General features: G+C 51.4%; 1 protein-coding gene and 1 pseudogene across 1 annotated transcript; both read left to right on the forward strand.

Annotated features, from left to right (window-relative positions):
* The first annotated feature begins 1,700 nt into the window (after positions 1-1,700).
* TACR2 (tachykinin receptor 2) lies at positions 1,701-17,477 on the forward strand. Its single transcript, XM_037029345.1, has 5 exons — positions 1,701-2,083; positions 9,899-10,093; positions 11,598-11,751; positions 13,351-13,547; positions 16,919-17,477. Exons 1-5 carry the CDS (start codon positions 1,701-1,703, stop codon positions 17,133-17,135), a joined length of 1,146 nt encoding a protein of 381 aa, XP_036885240.1. The 3' UTR covers positions 17,136-17,477.
* On the forward strand, positions 10,317-10,462 carry LOC118975465 (uncharacterized; annotated as a pseudogene).
* Positions 17,478-18,932: the final 1,455 nt, after the last annotated feature.

An 18,932-nucleotide genomic window follows, 5' to 3' on the forward strand; every position in this document is an offset into this window, starting at 1 on the left:
AGAGCCCCACAGTACACACAGCCACTGGAGGAGTAAGGGCCGAGGAAGCAGACCCTCCCCAAGGTGCAGGGCTGGATTCCCAGACCAACCACATGCTGAGCACAGCAAGGCCACCAGTGCCAGGGAATGAGAGCCCCCCTCTGCTTTAATGAGGGACCCACTCTGCCGCCTTCAGGTTTCACACACACACAGGTGTGCACAGCCACACGTGTTCAGTCTCTCAGGAACAGTACTGCAGCTTCACTCAGTGGCCGACACATGCACACAGTCAAAGGCCAAGAGCAGGTTCCTGTGTGTTTGCCCCTGGGGAGCAGCTCCATCTAGCCTTCCCAGGGCTCACAGAAGAGGCAGTGAGCCCTGTCCTTGTCCTGTGAGAGTGGTTCTCAGAGTGAGGTCCCAGGACCAGCGCCATCAGCATCATTTAAGAGCTAGTTAGAGGGGCTTGGAGTTCCGTCTTCTCTGCAGAGCCCCCAACTCTATGGGGGGCTCCTTTGGGCCAGCCCCTGTGCTAATTAGTACCCTTTACATGCATCATCTTATTTAAAACTCACAAATATGACAAGTCTTCATTTATCATCATCAATAACTTCTGCAACTTTAAGCAAAACAACGTTAATAATAAAACCAACTTTACACTAAGCTAATCGATGTAAACAAAAGTTAAGCTCCTATGACATCCCATCAATGTTATAATGAAACAACATTGAGTGAAACATTATTCAAGAACCTGCTGCATACCAAGGGATGTACACATTTTTTTCCTTTTTTTTTTCAGCTAGGAAAGCAGAAGTTCAATGTCTGGTGTCAGGGAAACCCACTCACACTCAGTCTGGCTCCCAAGTACAGGCCCCTAATCACTTTCTAGATGCAACTCCTGGCCCAGGGCGAATATAAACACCCCACCAAGGACTGCGCCCTCCATGCCAGCCCCCACCCCTGCTGCCCCTTTTTCCCCTCGGTCTCCCTGCCTGGCAGCCAGTCCTAAATCTTTCCTCCAGAAACAAGGCTGGGCCATCCAAGCAGGGGTGGAATGAGGGGCGGGAGCCAGAGCCCCAACTCATGAGCAGGCACCACCTCTGCCAAGGCCCTCACTGGCCCGCACAGGAGAGCAGTGGGAAAGGCAGCCGCTCTGAGAGCTGGCAGCCCGGCCACAGCCCGTCGGCACCCCAAAGCCCGGAGAGAAAGCCGGCTGTGCAGCCGACCAGTGGGATCCGAAGGCTACTGCCTGTGTGCCCGTCTGGTCCAGAGCAGTTTCTGAGTGGTGCTAGGAGGGACCTGGGTTTAGTCCTGACTTGTCACCAATTTGCTGAGTGGCCTGGGCTGGTCACATCCCCCCTTGGAATACGTCTTTCCATTTCTGCAGTGAAGGGGTTGACTCCTAATTAATAAGGATATCTCCTGCTTTGAAACCGGGTCTTGGATTCTAGATTTCCATGTGACATTGGAGAAGTCAGGCCGGGACATGAGAATCTGAAATGCCAACGGCTCTGGAACCCGCTCTCTGCTCAGCCTGACTCATGTCTGTTTGAGACTTGGGAGTGACCACCGGTTTCCCTGACGTGTCTGGCTTTCTACCTCCTCCTCTCTGCCCTGTACACTCCCGTCGCGGAGGAGTCCTCTCCTGTAGCATATCCAGGCAGAGCACCTGGGTCCAGAAGGAACTGAGGAGCCAGACACTCGTCCCAGGCCCAGAGGCAGCCATGGGAACCTGTGCTGATACCAACAGCTCATCTGACCTTGAGAGCAACACCACAGGCATCACGACTTTCTCCATGCCCGGCTGGCAGCTGGCACTGTGGGCTGCAGCCTACCTGATCCTCGTGCTGGTGGCCGTGATGGGCAATGCAACAGTCATCTGGATCATCCTGGCCCATCAGAGGATGCGCACAGTCACCAACTACTTCATTGTCAACCTGGCCGTGGCCGACCTCTGCATGGCCGCCTTCAACGCCGTCTTCAACTTCGTCTACGCCAGCCACAACATCTGGTACTTTGGCCGCACCTTCTGCTATTTCCAGAACCTCTTCCCTGTCACAGCCATGTTCGTCAGCATCTACTCCATGACCGCCATTGCTGCAGACAGGTAGGAGGCAGTGGGGGCTGGGAGAAGCTGGTGGGAGCTGGCTCACTTTGCTGGGGCTCAGACAGGGCTGGTGACTTGCCCAAAGTTGCACTGCGAGTTAGGTGTGGAACCCGGGGAATTGCCTCCCAGTCTGATCACGGTGCAAAGCTATGCATCTGGAAGGCAGAGGCTGATGGGACTGAAGCAGGTAAGCTTAAGGTTAGACACAGAAAGAACTTCAAGTTCAAGGCGGTGGGGCAAGAGTGGCAGTATTTTAGGAACTTTTTGGAGTGGTTCTTTCCTGTGGTTGATCTTTACTATGAGGGCTTTCTTTTACTACAAGGAAATTGCTTACATGGTTTTTCTATTCCCAGACAGATTACATGAGGGGAAAATTTAATACTACATGCAGCCACCATGTAACTACATGGGGCCAGTCATTTTCCCAAAGCTGCTCTCAGGGCTGCAGATACGACTTGCAGAGAGTGGGTCGGGGAGGGGTGGAGCAGTGACTGGTAAGCAAGTGGGGAATTCTTTTTTAAAACTTTTTTTAATCCTCACGTGGGAACATTTTTTCACTGCTTTTAGGGAGAGGGAAAGGGAGAGAGGGGAGAAGGGAAACCTCGATGTGAGAGAGAGAAACATCGGTTGGTTGCCCCCTCCCATGCACCCCAACCAGGGTGTGTGCCCTGGCCAGGGACCAAATCGGAGACCTCTCGGTCTGTGTGGGACAGGATGGCGCTCCGACCAACTGAGCCACCACAGCCAGGGCATGACTCTTAAAAGCTGGTTGGGGCAGGCAGGTCCCAATGTGAATGTGGAAGGGGGGCTGTGTGGCCCCGAGGGAGCGTGGTTGAGACAGACAGCAAACAAAAAGAAACAGAGCTGAAGACACCAGGCATGTGTGGGAGGCGGGGCGGGAGCCGGGACCTGGAGAGACCCAGACTCCTCCTCCTGATGGTTTGATGAGGCTCGCGTCCACTGTCCCAACCCATCCACCCCAGCAACCCCTTGCCTCCAGCAACTCACTGCTCTGCTCTTGGCTATTTTATTAATAGAATTTCCCTGAAGATTTCACTTGAGAAATTTATTTCTACTAATTAAAAATGAAAAAAACCCATGCCGGGCAGCTCCGTTGGTTGAGCGTTGTCCCACGCACCAAAAGGTGTGGGCTTGACCACAGTCGGGGCAAGCACCTGGGCTGCGGATTTGACCCGGGTCGGGGCACGTAGGAGGAGCAACAGATTGATGCTTCTCTCTCACATCAGTGTTTCTCTCTCTCTTTCTCTCTCCCTCTGTTTCTCACACAAATGAATGAACATATCCACAGGTGAGGGCTAAAAATAATAATAGTAATTTTTAAGTAATAAAAAACAAAAAGAAAGTTTAAAAGCAATTCATCTGGGCCAACTTTCTAATTCTGCACCCAGGGAAACCGAGGTTGGGGAGATGGTCAGGATCCCCAGAAGTCAGCCAGTGCGAGACAAGGGTGGGGCCAGATGCCCAGAACCCAGACCCACCACCCGCTCCATCACCACAAAGAACACCTAACACCCACGATGGGTCTGAAAGATGGATTTTCTTTCCCTTCTCTTAACAAGTGCTTGAGTGTGCCCTCTGTGTCAAGCGCTGCGGAAGGCACACCAATGGGAAAAATTGTCCCAGAATCACAACCTCATGAAAACTCCCTTCTTAAAGGGGGTGGAGTGTGGGAAAGGACGGTAGTGGGTGGGAGGGAGCCAGGAGACCAGGCGGGAGGCTGCTGAGCAGTGATCCAGGTGAGAGGATGCTGGCCCCGGTCAGGTGGAATAGTGCAGACTTGTCCATTTATTTCTTCGTTCATTCATATGTTCAATGCCTGCTATGTACAGGTACTGTTCTGGGAATCAAGGTGGAAAAACAGTGGAAGATGCCTTCCCTGGTGAGAATTTAAATAATAACCACATGCACAAACATGTATTGTAGTTTGAGATCACAAGAGCTATGGGAAAGTACTGGGAAGGGTAGCGGGGGCCCGAGGCGCTCGAGGGTGTGTGTTGGGAGCAGGGGGCAGATTGTAATGTTAGACCAGGTGTCAGAATTGGCCTTATTTTGCACGTGGGATTTGTTGTTAAGTGGGTTGATAAAGAAGTGGATATAAACTTCCGGCCAAGATGGAGCCGTAGGTGGAAACACTGTGCCTCCTCGCACAACTAAGTTTAAAGACAACAAAGTTTTAGTAACAAAAATGCAACCAAAACACAGAAAATTGAACTATACGGAAGTCTGACAACAATGAACCCTTCAGCCAGACCGGTAAGAGGGGCGGAGCCAGCAGCTGAGGGAGTGGGGTCAAGCAGGAAAAAGCACCCTGACCAACCCAGGCCCACCGGGGTGGTTGGCAGATCCCAGGTGTGGGGTTGCAATGGTCAGACCCAGTGAGGGCACAAGGCGGCTGCCTGACTGCAGTCACACATTCGAGTGCAGATAAACCAGGTGAAGGAGCAAGCAGAGAGAGAGACCACACAGGCTCCAGCTGCGGGAAGCAGCAGAGGGGACCACCATTGCCCCTCCCTGACCCCGACCCCACATACAGCATCACAACCCAGAGACTTGGGTTGCCCCCGCCCTGGTAAACACCTAAGGCTCTGCCCCTCATACATAACAGGCGTGAACAGACCAAAATATTATGGCTCAAGAAGAACAGCTGAAAGCCCCAGAGCCAATAACTCTAAGAGACCAAGAAATAGCCAACCTATCAGATGCACAGTTCAAAACACTGGTGATCAGGATGCTCACAGAACTGATTGATTTTAGTCACAAACTAGATGAACAAATGAAGGCTAAACTAAGTGAAACGAAGGGAAATGCACAGAAAACCAATAGTGATGGAAAAGAAACTGTGTCTCAAATCAAGGGAGTGGACCAGAAGGAAGAAAGAAACAACCAACAGAAAAGGATGAAGAAACAAGAATTCAAAAAAATGAGGAGAGGCTTAGGAACCTCCAGGACATCTTCAAATATTCCAACATCTAAATTATAGGGGTACCAGAAAGGGAAGAGGAAGAGCAACAAGTGGAAAACTTAGTTGAACAAATAATAAAGGAGAACTTCCTCAATCTGGCAAAGGAAATAGACTTCCAGGAAGTCCAGGAAGCTCAGAGAGTCCCAAAAAAGTTGGACCCAAGGAGGAACACATCAAGGCACATCATAATTACATTAGCCAAGATTAAAATGAAGGAGAGAATCCTAGAAGCAGCAAGAGATAAGGGGACAGTCACCTACAAAGCAGTTCCCATCAGACTGTCAGCGGATTTCTCAAAAGAGACCTTCCAGGCAAGAAGAGACTGAAAAGAAGTATTCCAAGTCATGAAAGGCAAGGACCTACATCCAAGATTGCTCTATCTTGCAAAGCTTTCACTTAGAATGGAAGGGCAGATAAAGTGCTTCTCAGATAAGGTCAGGTTGAAGGAGTTCATCATCACCAAGCCCTTATTATATGAAATGTTAAAGGGACTTATCTAAGAAAAAGAAGATGGAAAATATGAACAGTGAAACAACAGTAAACTCAGTTATTAACAACCACACCTAAAACAAAAGCAAACTAAGAGGACAGCTAGATCAGGAGCAGAACCACAGAAATGGAGATCGCAAGGAGGGTTAGCAACAGGGGAGTGGGAGGAGGAGAAGGGGGAAGAAGGTACAGAGAATAAGCAGCATAGATGGTAGGTAGAAAATAGGGGGGAGGGCAAGATTAGTATGGGAAATATAGAATCTAAAGAACTTGAGACACATGGACATAAACTAAAGGGAGGGGAATAGTGGGGGAGGGGTGTGCAGGGTGGAGGGGAATGCAGGGGGTAATAGGACAACTGTAATGGCATAATCAATAAAATATACTTTAAAAAAAGAAGTGGATATATTACTATGTTCCAAGTTTGTTTTATATTTTCATGATGGTATTGCAGTATAATTGGTTGTCTTTGTAATCCTGTGTACTGTACCAGCAGCCGGGGGACAACAGGGCTGTTCCATGGCCAGAGTGCGCCAGGTGTGGGAAGCAGTGACACAAGAGGCTGGCGAGCGCACTGGCCATCTGCAGAGGTCATTGAATGCCACGTTTAAAAGTCAGGCCCTGCACTGTCTGTTAAGGTAGCCATAGCCATATGAAGTCTGTCTGGGAAAAGTCCAGCCATTCTTTTTTTTTTAAGAGTTCATTTTATTTTTTCAGAGGGGAAGGGAGGGAGAAAAAGAGGGAGAGAAACACGAATGTGTGGTTGCCTCTTGTGCACCCCCTACTGGGAACCTGGCCTGCAAACCAGGCATGTGCTCTGACTGGGAATCAAACCAGCGATACCTTGCTTTGCAGGCTGGCACTCAATCCACTAAGCCACACCAGCCAGGGCAAGTCCAGCCATTCTTAATATAAGTAGAACAGTTTGTGTGACATCAGTGTAGTCTGCCAGCCAAGGAGGGTGGACTGGAATGCACATGTGTGAACAAGGACAACTTCACTGTACTAGTCAGTGGGGCCGGTAGACACTGTTAAGTGAGCGTGTGTACTGTGTGGCCATAGCATTCAAAATGACTGAGCGAGTAAAGCAACAAATTTGCACCAAACATTGCATTAAACTTGGACAGTCCTCTGCAGAAACTATTCAGATGATTCAGAAGGCTGCAGCTGTGGGCAACTGGGGATTGGCAGCTTCATCACAACAACATGCCTGCTCATGTATCACGTCTTGTGCAGAGTTTTTTTGTGAAACATCCAATCACCCAGGTGACTCGGCCCCCTACAGCTCAGATTTGGTGCCCTGAGACTTCTGGCTTTTCCCAAAACTAAAATCACCTTTGAAAGGGAAGAGAATTCAGACCATCAATGAGATTCAGGCAAATACAACATGGCAGCTGAGGGAGACTGGGAGAACTGTGTGAGGTCCCAAGGTGCCTCTTTGAAGGGGACTGAGGCATCATTGTTCTAAGTACAATGTTTCTTGTATCTTGTCTCTTCTTCAATAAATGTCCCGATTTTTCATAGTGCGTGGATGGGTACTTTCTGAACAGACCTCGTATATGCCTAAGTTCTTTTTTTAAAAAAGATTTTATTTATTTATCTTCAGAGGGGAAGGGAAGGAAAGAAGGAGACAAATATCAATGTACGGTTGCCTCTTGTGAGTCCCCTACTGGGAACTGGCCTGCAACCCAGGCATGTGCCCTGACTGGGAATCGAACCGCAATATTGTGTTTCACAGGCCCGCGCTCAATCCACTGAGCTACACCAGCCAGGGCCCTAAGTTCTAATTTATTAAAATTATTTTTAAAAATATATTTCATTATTTATGTTATTACTGTTGTCCCATTTCCCCCCTTCATTTCCTCCATCCTGCACACCCCCTCCCTCCCACATTCCCCTCCTTTAGTTCATGTCCATGTGTCTTAAGTTCTTCAGCTTTTACATTTTCCATACTGTTCTTGTCCTCCCCCTGTGTATTTTCTGCCTGCCATCTATGCTACTTATTCTCTGTACCTTTCCCCCCTTCTCCTCCTCCCACTACCCTGTTGCTAACCCTCCTTGTGTTCTTCATTTCTATAGTTCCACTCCTGATCTAGCTGTCCTCCTGGTTTGCTTTTGTTTTAGGTGTGGTTGTTAATAATTGTGAGTTTGCTGTCACTTTAGTATACATGTTTTTTATCTTCTTTTTCTTAGATAAGTCCCTTTAACATTTCATATAATAAGAGCTTGGTGATGATGAACTCCTTCAACCTGACCTTATCTGAGAAGCACTTTATCTGCCCTTCCATTCTAAGTGAAAGCTTTTCTGGATAGAGCAATCTTGGATGTAGGTCCTTGTCTTTCTTCACTTGGAATACTTCCAGCCCCTTCTTGCCTGGAAGGTCTCTTTTGAGAAATCCGCTGACAGTCTGATGGGAACTGCTTTGTAGGTGACTGTCCCCTTATCTCTTGCTGCTTCTAGGATTCTCTCCTTCATTTTAATCTTGGCTAATGTAATTATGATGTGCCTTGATGTGTTCCTCCTTGGGTCCAACTTTTTTGGGACTCTCTGAGCTTCCTGGACTTCCTGGAAGTCTATTTCCTTTGCCAGATTGAGGAAGTTCTCCTTTATTATTTGTTCAACTAAGTTTTCCACTTGTTGCTCTTCCTCTTCCCCTTCTAGTACTCCTATAATTCGAACGTTGGAACATTTAAAGATGTCCTGGAGGTTCCTAAGCCTCTCCTCATTTTTTTGAATTCTTGTTTCTTCATCCTTTTCTGTTGGTTGTTTCTTTCTTTTTTCTGGTCCACTCCCTTGATTTGAGACTCAGTTTCCTTCCCATCACTATTGGTTTTCTGTGCATTTCCCTTCATTTCACTTAGTTTAGCCTTCATTTATTCATCTAGTTTGTGACTAAAATCAACCAGTTCTGTGAGCATCCTGATCACCAGTGTTTTGAACTGTGCATCTGATAGGTTGGCTATCTCTTGGTCACTTAGAAGTATTGGCTCTGGGGCTTTGAGCTGTTCTTCTTGAGCCATAATGTTTTAGTCTGTTCACACCTATCACCTATGAAGGACGGAGCCTTAGGTGTTCACCAGGGCGGGGCAACCCAAGTCTCTGGGTTATGACGCTGTATGTGGGGGCGGGGTCTGAGAGGGAAAAAAATAGCACTTTGCTCCACTCTCTGTTGCACTTCAGTCCCTTCCTCCTCTTCCCCCAAGCAAACTGGGCCTTTCTGGTGCTGATTCCCATGTGGGTGGGCTTGTGTGCGTTCTAGAACCCTGGGAGTTTCTCCAACAAACTCTCCTGTGAAGCTGGGAGTCTCTCCGGGCTCCTCAACCCCCACAAGTGTTTTCATTCAGTGTTTTGAGGCTTTATTTCCCAGCACTAGGGCCCTGGGTTGCACGATCTGTCTCGCTCCCCAGTTATCTGCGTGTGAATGTGGGACTGCTGCACGGTCAGCCAGTCACCTTGCACACGGTGCCCCACTTCTCAGTCACCGCCTTGCTGGGTCTGCTCGTTGCCCCCCCCACACCCAGGGTCTGCCAGCCGCCACCTGGGTGCCCAGGGTCTGCCTGGCGCCACTTTGCACTTCCTGGGTGCCTTGCGTGCCCGGTGTCACCGCTTCCTGTTCCGCAACCCCTCTCCGCTCTTCTGCCCGACTCCGCCCCACCTACTGGTCTGGATGAATGTGTCTATTTTAACTCATTGGTGGTCCAACTTCCATATAGTTCAATTTTTTCAGTTTTGGTTGTTACTTTTTTCTGAATTGTTGTTGTCCTTATTTTGATTGTTTGAGGAGGCAGAGTATGTCTACCTATGCCTCCATCTTGGCCAGAAGTTAATTAATTAAGATTAAAATTTTGGTTCTTCAGTCATATTGGTCACATGTGGTTAGTGGCTGTTGAACAAGACAGTACAAATATAGAATATTTTGACCACTGCAGAAAGCTGGTGGGCAGCACTGCTTTGGGCTTTGTCCAGGAAACTGCTGGGCTCTGCTGAAGTTTCTGAACCAAAGAGGGACTGGCCTAGGGCTGATAGGCTTGTCAGGGCAGAGCTCCAGACAAATGTCCAGAGGTGGACTTCCGGTGCTGCCACACCACTCTCTTGTGCCCATCTGAGAGCAAGTCCATACTCAGAGGACGATGGTGTAGTGGGGGCCTTGTGAGGTTCAGGCCACTTCACTAGGGTGCCATGTGGCTGTGGGACGTCACCAGCCCAGCTGGCTCTCTGCAGGTCACCAGCAGCAGTGTGGGGCATGGGGCTAGGGGGTGTGGCCCTGTAGTAGAGGAGAGAGTGGGGGAGAGGGAGGTCAGACAGGAAGGCCCCCACTGCTCATACTGCCCTCTCCTCACAGGTACATGGCCATCGTCCACCCCTTCCAGCCACGGCTGTCAGCCCCTGGCACCAGAGCGGTCATTGCTGGCATCTGGCTGGTGGCCCTGGCCCTCGCCTTCCCACAGTGCTTCTACTCCACCATCATCATGGACCAGGGAGCCACTAAGTGCGTAGTGGCCTGGCCCGAAGACAATGGTGGCAAGATACTCCTTCTGTAAGGCTGGGAAGGGGGTGGGGGAAGCATGGTGTGTGTGTGCATGTACACACATGTGCATGTGTGTGCAGGGCATGCACATGTGTCTGTGAGTGTACTTGGGATTATGTAAGTACACATGCATGCTAAAAGTGACATCACTAAGTATCAGGTTTGCTTTAAGCATATTACATGTATGAACTCATTTAATTCCCCTAACATTAAGAGGTATGTATTATTATTCTTCCCATTTTTCAGATAAGGAAACTGAGGCACTGAAAAACTAAGTGAGCCTTAGGAGGCTAACATAGAAGGGTGAAGTAAGTCTCCATAAAACTCAGAGACGAGATGGTTAAAACTCCTTTTTGGATCCCGTCTGGAGTTACAGCTAAAAAACAAAACAAAACTAAGTGAGGTGTCCAAGACCACACACAGATAGTAAAGGCTGAAACAAGGAGTTAAATATAGGCAGTGCCGCTTCACAGCCCAATTTGCTCCCCACTCCGAACTGAAATCAGGATGTGTCCGTTCTTAAATGAGTGCACGGATGCTTGCACATGAGCGTTCGATGCCACCTGTGTAGGCATTCCACACCCACTGCCCTTAGCATGAGGATGTGCATGTTCTGAGATGGGGGGGGGGGCGCCGCCAGATCATCATAGCAACACAGTCCCCACTTCCACCTCCTTTAACATCCCTCCCCCAACGCCACCACTGCCTGGTCTCCATCTGTCCTGAGCATCAGCCGGAAAAGCGGCTCTGTGCCTTCAGTATTGGGGAAGGCGCCATTCCTTTGAGAAGCCTGTTCCTGGCAACTGTTGAGTTTCGAGGGCAGGCCCTGCCCGGGTCTCGCCCTTACCCTGTACCCCACCTTCTCAGAAGGACTCACTGCTCCGGAGCCGTGTTGTGTAGGGAAGCGATCGGGTTTCTGGCTCGGGGCGGGAGGGAGAGCCGAATGTTTCATGACTGGCCACTGGGAGGCAGCGTTTCTCCACCTTAACAGGCCTCTTTTTCCTGAGAAGGGGACCAGTAAGAACTTAGGGTACAGAGCATCAGCTCTCGGGGGGGATGGGTGGGCAATACATATACACGCACATGATCTGAAAGAAAATATTCCAAATTGTTAATAGTGCTGGGGGTGGATAAGGAATTTTACTTCCTCCTTTGTGCTTCATGGCATTTTAAATTTTAAACCAATGTATTATTACTTGTTAACTTTTTTTCCTTTCTATTTCTTTGTTTTGGTGCTTTATCACTTAGACGGATGCAGGGATAACACTGGTGTCTCTTTCGAAGCAGGAAAAGCCCTATTTAAGCACGCGCGCTAGCTAATGTCGCTTTTGTTTATTTATTTTCTTTAAATCAAGCTAAGGTCTCGGGAGGCTGCCCACGGTGGGTCGCCGGGGGGGGGGGGGCGGCGCGGGGGGCGACTCCAGGGTGGCTCAGGGGCACTCACAAGGTCCAGGGGACTGAGGAAGTAGGCACCCCGGACAGCAGGTGCCAAGGCCCTTGGCTCTCCCTCCAGGTACCATCTCACAGTGATCGCCCTCATCTACTTCCTGCCTCTCGTGGTGATGTTCGTCGCCTACAGCGTCATAGGCCTCACACTCTGGAGACGCACGGTCCCTGGGTACCATGCGCACGGGGCCAACAGGAATTACCTCCAGGCCAAGAAGAAGGTGGGCTCCGGCGGGGGGCGGGGGGGCGGGCCCAGGAAGGGCGGGGCCGGAGGCCTGACCTCGCCTCCGGTGACGTTTTTCTGGGCTCAAGGCCTGCCCTCAAGGGGGCGCTGCAGGGCACAGAAGCCGCTAGTAACTTGCCCAGGTCCCAAGTCCCTGGCCAGAGCCTGAATCTGTTCCTCTCTGGCAGGTCTACTTGCCCCAGGTCTTTGGTCAAATACAAAGTTAATGAAACTTCCCAGAATGTTATGAAAATCGTGGAATCCTAAAGCCCCACAGAATTTCAAATACCTCCAAAAACCTCAGAATGACAATTTCAAAGTCTTAGACTTTTTGAGTAATGCAGCGTTTGAGTGAATTTAAGAAGTCCCACAGAACTACAGGAGGCTCCTTGAAAGAATCACAGGAGAACTCTCAAAGGCCAGAGCCGCAGAACTCGGAGATTATGGAGACTCTATGTCTGTCTTGAATTTCCAAAAGAAGTGCCAGTGTTTCCCCACCCCACCCCCTCCTCCCTTCCATCCAGGGTCCCCAAGGATCCTGATACAGTGTTTGAGGCTTGCCTTTGCCTTGCCCACTTCCTGTTAGGCGAGCAGGAGAGGTAATGGGTTAATCATATGTATCAGATCAAAGTCTCAACTTCTCATCTACTATTCGGAATTTTTCAGGGCAGTTCAAGGAGANAGGCTCCTTGAAAGAATCACAGGAGAATTCTCAAAGGCTAGAGCCGCAGAACTCGGAGATTATGGAGACTCTATGTCTGTCTTGAATTTCCAAAAGAAGTGCCAGTGTTTCCCCACCCCACCCCCTCCTCCCTGCCATCCAGGGTCCCCAAGGATCCTGATACAGTGTTTGAGGCTTGCCTTTGCCTTGCCTACTTCCTGTTAGGCGAGCAGGAGAGGTAATGGGTTAATCATATGTATCAGATTAAAGTCTCAACTTCTCATCTACTATTCGGAATTTTTCAGGGCACTTCAAGGAGATAGTTGGACATAGGACACCATTTCATTGTCCCTCATGGAGAGCTGGTCTCTGTTCGCCAGCCCTGGCTTGTCTCCTCTGCCTTGTGGGGTACTGTGCTGAGCTCAAGCGCACCTGCTAAAACCAGCCAGGATGAGGGAAATGTCAGCTGGGCTCTGGAGAGAGGCTGGGGTCCCAGGGTGGAGCCTCACTCCCCATGGATGGAAAGGCTGTGCAGATGCAGATCCCAAGGAGGGGGTGGGGATAGGGGGACTGGCCCCCCACAGCTGGCATAGGGACTCCCCAAAGGAGGGGTTAGGAGAGAATGCTCTTCCATGAGGGATCCAGGATTTGTTTTAGAGGAAGTGGCCACTGAGTTAGGCTTTGAGAACTGAGGACTTCAAAGGAAGGATGGCAGTGGGGGCAGAGGGACCAGGCTGAGCAAAACCCCCCACAGGGAGGGCTCAGAAGTGTCCAGGAGACTGAGGCCATAATGGTAGACAGGACCTGCTGGTTGAGGCCTTCCTAGACTGCCCCTGCCCCTGCCCCTGCCCCTGCCCCTGCCCCTGCCCCTGCCCCAGGAGGACTGGGGCTTGGAGCTTCCGGGCCAAAAAGTGACCTGAACCTCTTCCGGACCAGTTTGTGAAGACCATGGTGCTGGTGGTGGTGACGTTTGCCATCTGCTGGTTGCCCTACCACCTCTACTTCATACTGGGCAACTTCCAGGAGGACATCTACTGCCACAAGTTCATCCAGCAAGTCTACCTGGCACTCTTCTGGCTGGCCATGAGCTCCACCATGTATAATCCCATCATCTATTGCTGCCTCAACCGCAGGTGAGCCCTCCTCCTGGGCCCTCCTCAGCCCTCAGGGCGCCAATCTGGAACCTGGCCCCATCTGGACCTCCCTGTGCATCTTGAGTCCGTACCCTTGTGCCTCCCACCCTCACAGGGGCCACCCTAACTGTGAGCCCACAGCATGATCCTCCCACTGGTGTGAGGCCTCCCCCACCACCCCCCTCCCTCGGTGCTCTCACCCTTTGTCTGCTCCTGCTGTCTTCTGGGGGCTACATCTGGAACAAGGGGAAGAGAGAAGGTAGGGACAGAGAGATGGAAGAAGGGGGAAAGTCAGAGAGAGGCAGAAGGACTGACAGAAAGGGAGGGAGGAAAGAGCCAGGTAAAGGATGTGTCCTGGCATTTTTTTAAAGGTTTTATTCATTTATTTTTAGAGAAAGGGGGAGAGAGAGAGAAACATGGATGCATGAGAGAGACATTGATCAATTGCCTTTTGCACGCACCCCACTGGGGACCAAACCCACTACTCAGGCAGGTACCCTGATCAGAATGGAACTGGCGACCTTCCGCTTTGTGGGACAACGCTCAGCCAACTGTGCCACACTGGTCAGGGCAGTCGTGACATTTATAAGAGCTTCCTGCAATGAGGAAGAACCAAGGGCTTTCCTTGGGCGAGAACAGTCCCAACCCCAACAGTATGCAACTCTCAGTCAGACCCAGAGCCAGCCAATCTGTCCCCGGGAAGATCGCAGTACCTCTCCTGCCCTCAAGAGGCTTTCGGGGCGGCTGGGAAGCAAGTTTGAGACAGCCAGGGAGGATGCAGCCAGGATCAGATCTCACAGCTCCCTGGGATGCCACCTGGTGCTCCCTGCTTTTGTACTTCTGGGGAAGCAGGGGCCCAGGGAGGGGCTGGCCTTCGTCCTGGGACACTCAGAGAGGTGGGAGGTGCTGGGCCAGGCAGAAACCCCAGGGCCCAGGAGCCCTTCTTGCAGAGCAGGCCATGCAGCCTCAGCAAACAGTGAAGCGGGGGCCAGGTCAAAGGAGATGAGGGGGGCATACTGAGTCCTGGCCTTACGGAGAGAGTGATATGGGCGAGACTGGCCTCGGGACGCTTTGTGCTTGCCTTTTACCGCCTCCCTGACCACAAGTCCAGGCCACTCCTGCCATTGGGGTCTTTGTGTTCAAACTTCCTACCCACTTGAGCAAGGCCAGAAGGAAGTGAGAAAACTGTAATTTTTTTTTTAGCGTTTAATGGGTGCCAGAACCCTCCATTGTCTCCTGCAATGTAAGTAGATAATAGAGGGGGGAGGTGTTGCTCCCATTTTACAGATGAGGAAACTGAGCCTCAGAAAGGAAGACTTTCCTGAACTCATACAGCACGCAATGGAGCCGCAGTGGAGCCGGCGTTCCCTGTCTCTGCAAGGCCTGTAACCTTATCCTCACGTCGCACATCTCTCCTGCATGCAGCTCGTAGGTGTGAGAACTCGGAGGCACAGACTGTCACATGAGGGAGGGGCCCCCAGCCCTCAGTGTCTGTGTGTGGGCCCCTCTCCTGCTACCCACGGACATAGTTCCTGGGAGATGAACAGCACTCCAGGGCTCCATTTCTCCAAGGGACTCTCCACGTTCCTGAAATAAGTTCTGAATCATTCAGTATTTGATGACACTAGCTCTGAAGGGGGACAAGGGGCCATGCGTGCCCCGTACTGTCCCAGCACTTGGGAGACAGCAGTGAACAGAAACAACGCTCCTCTCCTCAGCGAGCTGGCTGCTAGTGAGGCAGACAGACAATAAGCAAACATAGCGAGTACATGAACCACATAGTGTCTTAGGTGGTAAGTCCTACAGAAAAACAGAAAGAAAACGAGAGCTGGGTGAGGGAGCACTGGAAGGGCCGGGTGGGGGTGGGGGGGCGGGGGTTGGCGGGCATGGGGCACAGCTTTACAGGATGGTCAGGGCAGGTCTCATTGAGGGGTCTTTTGAGCAAATACTTGAGGACTGAGTGGGCTCTGTCTGGGGAAGAGTGCCGGGCAGAGGGAACAGCCAAGGCAAAGGCCTTGGGGTCAAGGGAAGGACTTGGGCTGGTGCTCTGACCCGAGGAGGCACAGACTCCAACTTTCCTTTAAAAAGAATCATCCCTGGCTGGTGTGGCTCAGTGGATTGAGCACCAGCTGCAAACCAAAGGGTTACCAGTTGGATTCCCAGTCAGGGCACATGCCTGGGTTGTGGGCCAGGTCCCCAGTAGGGGGTGTGTGAGAGGCAACCACACATTGATGTTACTCTCCCTCTTTCTCCTTCCCTTCCCTTCTCTCTAAAAATAAGATCTTTTAAAAAAGAGAAGAATCAGTGCAGCGGCTGTTGGAACTGGACTACGGCGAGGCAATGGTTAGGTTACTGCAATAATCCAGGCGAGAAATGGTGGGTTTAGATGAGGGTGAGAAGGGGTCAGAATTTGCTTATTGCTGAAGTAAAGCCAACAGAATTTGATGGAGGGGAGGTGGCACGCGAGAGGAAATCAAGGGTGACCCCCAAGTTCTTGGCCTGAAAACTGGAAGGACAAGGCCATCAGCTGTCAGGAACTGGGGCAAGGAGGATGGTGAGGGAGGGGCACAGGGAAAATGGGGGTCCGCTCAGGTTGGGACATGCTGACCGCGGGTGTGAGGGCCAGAGGCCACTCAGCTCCCATAATAAAGGCATCTGTTGGGCCACACCGTGGAATCTCGTAGAGCTGTGAGGCAAGGAACCAAAGGCAGGCCTGTCTTCTGGAACGTGGAACCCTGCCGCCCGGAACAGACAAGACAGTTCTGTCCCTCGCTCAGCTTCACACAGGCTCTCATTTACTTCTCTTCCTTTCTGACAGGCCAGTATTCCTCACTTATTTCTGTTCTACTGATTTCTTCCGCTTCCTATCTGCTTCCTCTTGTCTTGGTGATGCCATGGGGAGAGTTGTTTATTTTTTAAGCAAATGTACCAAAACTTCACAGCCCCAAGTGTGTATCTTCCTTCCAAGCAGCCCCTTTAGGAGAGCATCCTTATTCCTCCCTCTGCCAACGCCCTATTTTTTTAAGACTTCTATGAATATTCCTGTAGAAGCCAATTAACAAGTCAAACAAGAAAATTCATTGTTTCTGTATAATTTGTACTTGGTTTCTTTTTGTCTGTTGTTAATAACAAACGGTGTAATTCAGCTCAATCACCCACTTCAACCACTAGGCTTAGCTCCAGATGACTTCTGGCTGTTTCCAAATATTAAATTCACTAAAGACTGTGTCTTGACAGGGACCCCAAACAGTAGTAGGTGCTTGGGAGTGAGACAGTGACTTTCCTGGAGGGGAGAGGGGCTTCTGCAGCCCCCCAACAGCCCCTGTAACTGTCTCCCCGACCCGCTGCTGAAGCTGACCTCCCACCCCCAGGTTTCGCTCTGGATTCCGGATTGCTTTCCGCTGCTGCCCCTGGGTCACGCCAACCGAGGAGGACAAGATGGAGCTGACTCACACTCCATCCCTGACCAGGAGGGTCAACAGGTGTCACACTAAAGAGACTTTATTCGTGAACGGGGATGTGGCCTCATCTGAGGCCACCAGTGGGCAGGCTGGGGATCCCCCACACAGGGTGCCCACTGAATCCTGAAGCCTTGTGCCTGGCTGCAGGGTGAGGCTTAGCACCCTGAGAAGTCCCAGAGCAGATCTGAAGAGACCAGATCCGAAAATGGCCCACGCCTCACCCTTCAACACATCGATGGAAGAACAAGAGGGGACCGGGCACTCTACGGGGGATGCTGACTTGGAGGATCCGGCCTGCCCTCTCAGACAGTGCCTCAGGGGACCCAATGAGACGAGGGAGACAGAGTGAGCTAACACCTGTCGAAGCCCGAGCTGCGAGCCCAGGTGCCTTCCTGGGGCACACAAAGCAACAATTAAGTTGGATCCAGTATAAAAGAAAAACTGGCACTATAATGGTAAAAGGCGACTGGCTTCCAATGTTGGGCTGATAGGGAACAGTGGGGACTGTGGCAAACCCGAGGACACAGGGATCCAAAGGGACAGCAGCGGATCAGCTTGAGACAAATGCTGCCGCGTGGTGAGGGGAATTCACTGTCGCCCCATCTTCTAAGTCTTTTCCAAAGAAGCTAGAAACCCCAATCTGTGAGACTTCCGGGCTTGTGACAGTTGGCTCGTTTTTATAAACGTTGGGGGAACAGAACAAAACACACCTGTGGGCAGCAGCCAACAAGACACTGATTCACTATCGGGTTCAAGACATGAGGCTTCTCTGCCTCGGCATCTGAACACTCAGACTCAGCCCAGTATTGATGATGAGAAGTCAAAGGGGGCCTCAGCTGTGCTGCCTCAGATGAGTCCCTCGGACCCTCAGCTCTTCCTCTCCCCATGGCAAGGTTTGCTGTGGGGATGACGAAGAGATGGCTACGTGCTCTCAGGCCAAACAGAGGTTAAGTGTTTAACAAACAGCAGCCGCTGCTGGTTTTGTTACGCCCGTGCCGGCTGCGTTACATGAGTGGCTCCTGCAAGGCAGCGACACATCTCATCCTCACTTTCACAGCAAGGTGACCGCCCCTGTCCCAACCCAGAGAAGTTCTGGGTCTGGCCCAAGGATGCACCTCTCCCTGCTTGCCACCTGCCCCTCCAAGCCCCAGAAGAACCGTGTAACACTAAGTGTACACCAAGAGGGTTCAATGTTATCAGGTGTGCTCCACGAAAATCACTGTACCACGGGCACCCGCGGTGCCAAATAAAGGGGTTCTGGTCTCACCAAACGAAGCAGCCAGTCCTGGGGAAGGCTGCCCAGAGCTGGGGCCATGTTCAGGAGACTCACGTGGCACCTCCGTCACAGACAGGGCACCATAATGTGGACTGCGGTGGGATCCGCTGGTGGGCAGTGGGGGGAATCCAAAATGGTGGGGCAGGGACGCAAGGGTCAGGTGAGGGCCACTTTCCTTCAGAGGGGGGAGGAGAGAGTGCAGCAATCCTCCACCCCAGGAGGCTACAAGACTTCATCTGTGTTAGGGCGGGTGGGGGGGTCTACGTCATCCGTTGTCCTGGAGTTGGTGGAGAAGGCGGCGAAGGGCAGGCTCTGCTTGTGGATGGCAGGGGAGGCCAGAGCTGCACTCACCTCTCGTCAAACTCGAACAGTCCCCGGAAGCCAGGCTGACGTTGTCTTTGTTCCAACTGCAAGTGCAGAGGCCAGGCTATTGGAGAACGGAGGATGTCTCTTCACCTTAAAGGTGCTGGGGTGGGGGCTGCAGGAGCCTCTCCCCAGGACGGGACCCTGGGGCTGGAGAAGGGCAGGTGCTGGGAGACAGGGGGAGGGGGCTGGTCTGTGACACTCGCGGGGACAGGACAGAAGTCCCCAGGAAGTCTGAAGGAAGGCTGGGGCGGGAGAACAATCTTCATCTCAGTTCTCCCCCTG

Source organism: Sturnira hondurensis, unplaced genomic scaffold, assembly GCF_014824575.4.
Source record: "Sturnira hondurensis isolate 20B ecotype Veracruz unplaced genomic scaffold, ASM1482457v3 Scaffold0020237, whole genome shotgun sequence".
In the NCBI taxonomy this organism is placed as follows: Eukaryota; Metazoa; Chordata; class Mammalia; order Chiroptera; family Phyllostomidae; genus Sturnira; species Sturnira hondurensis.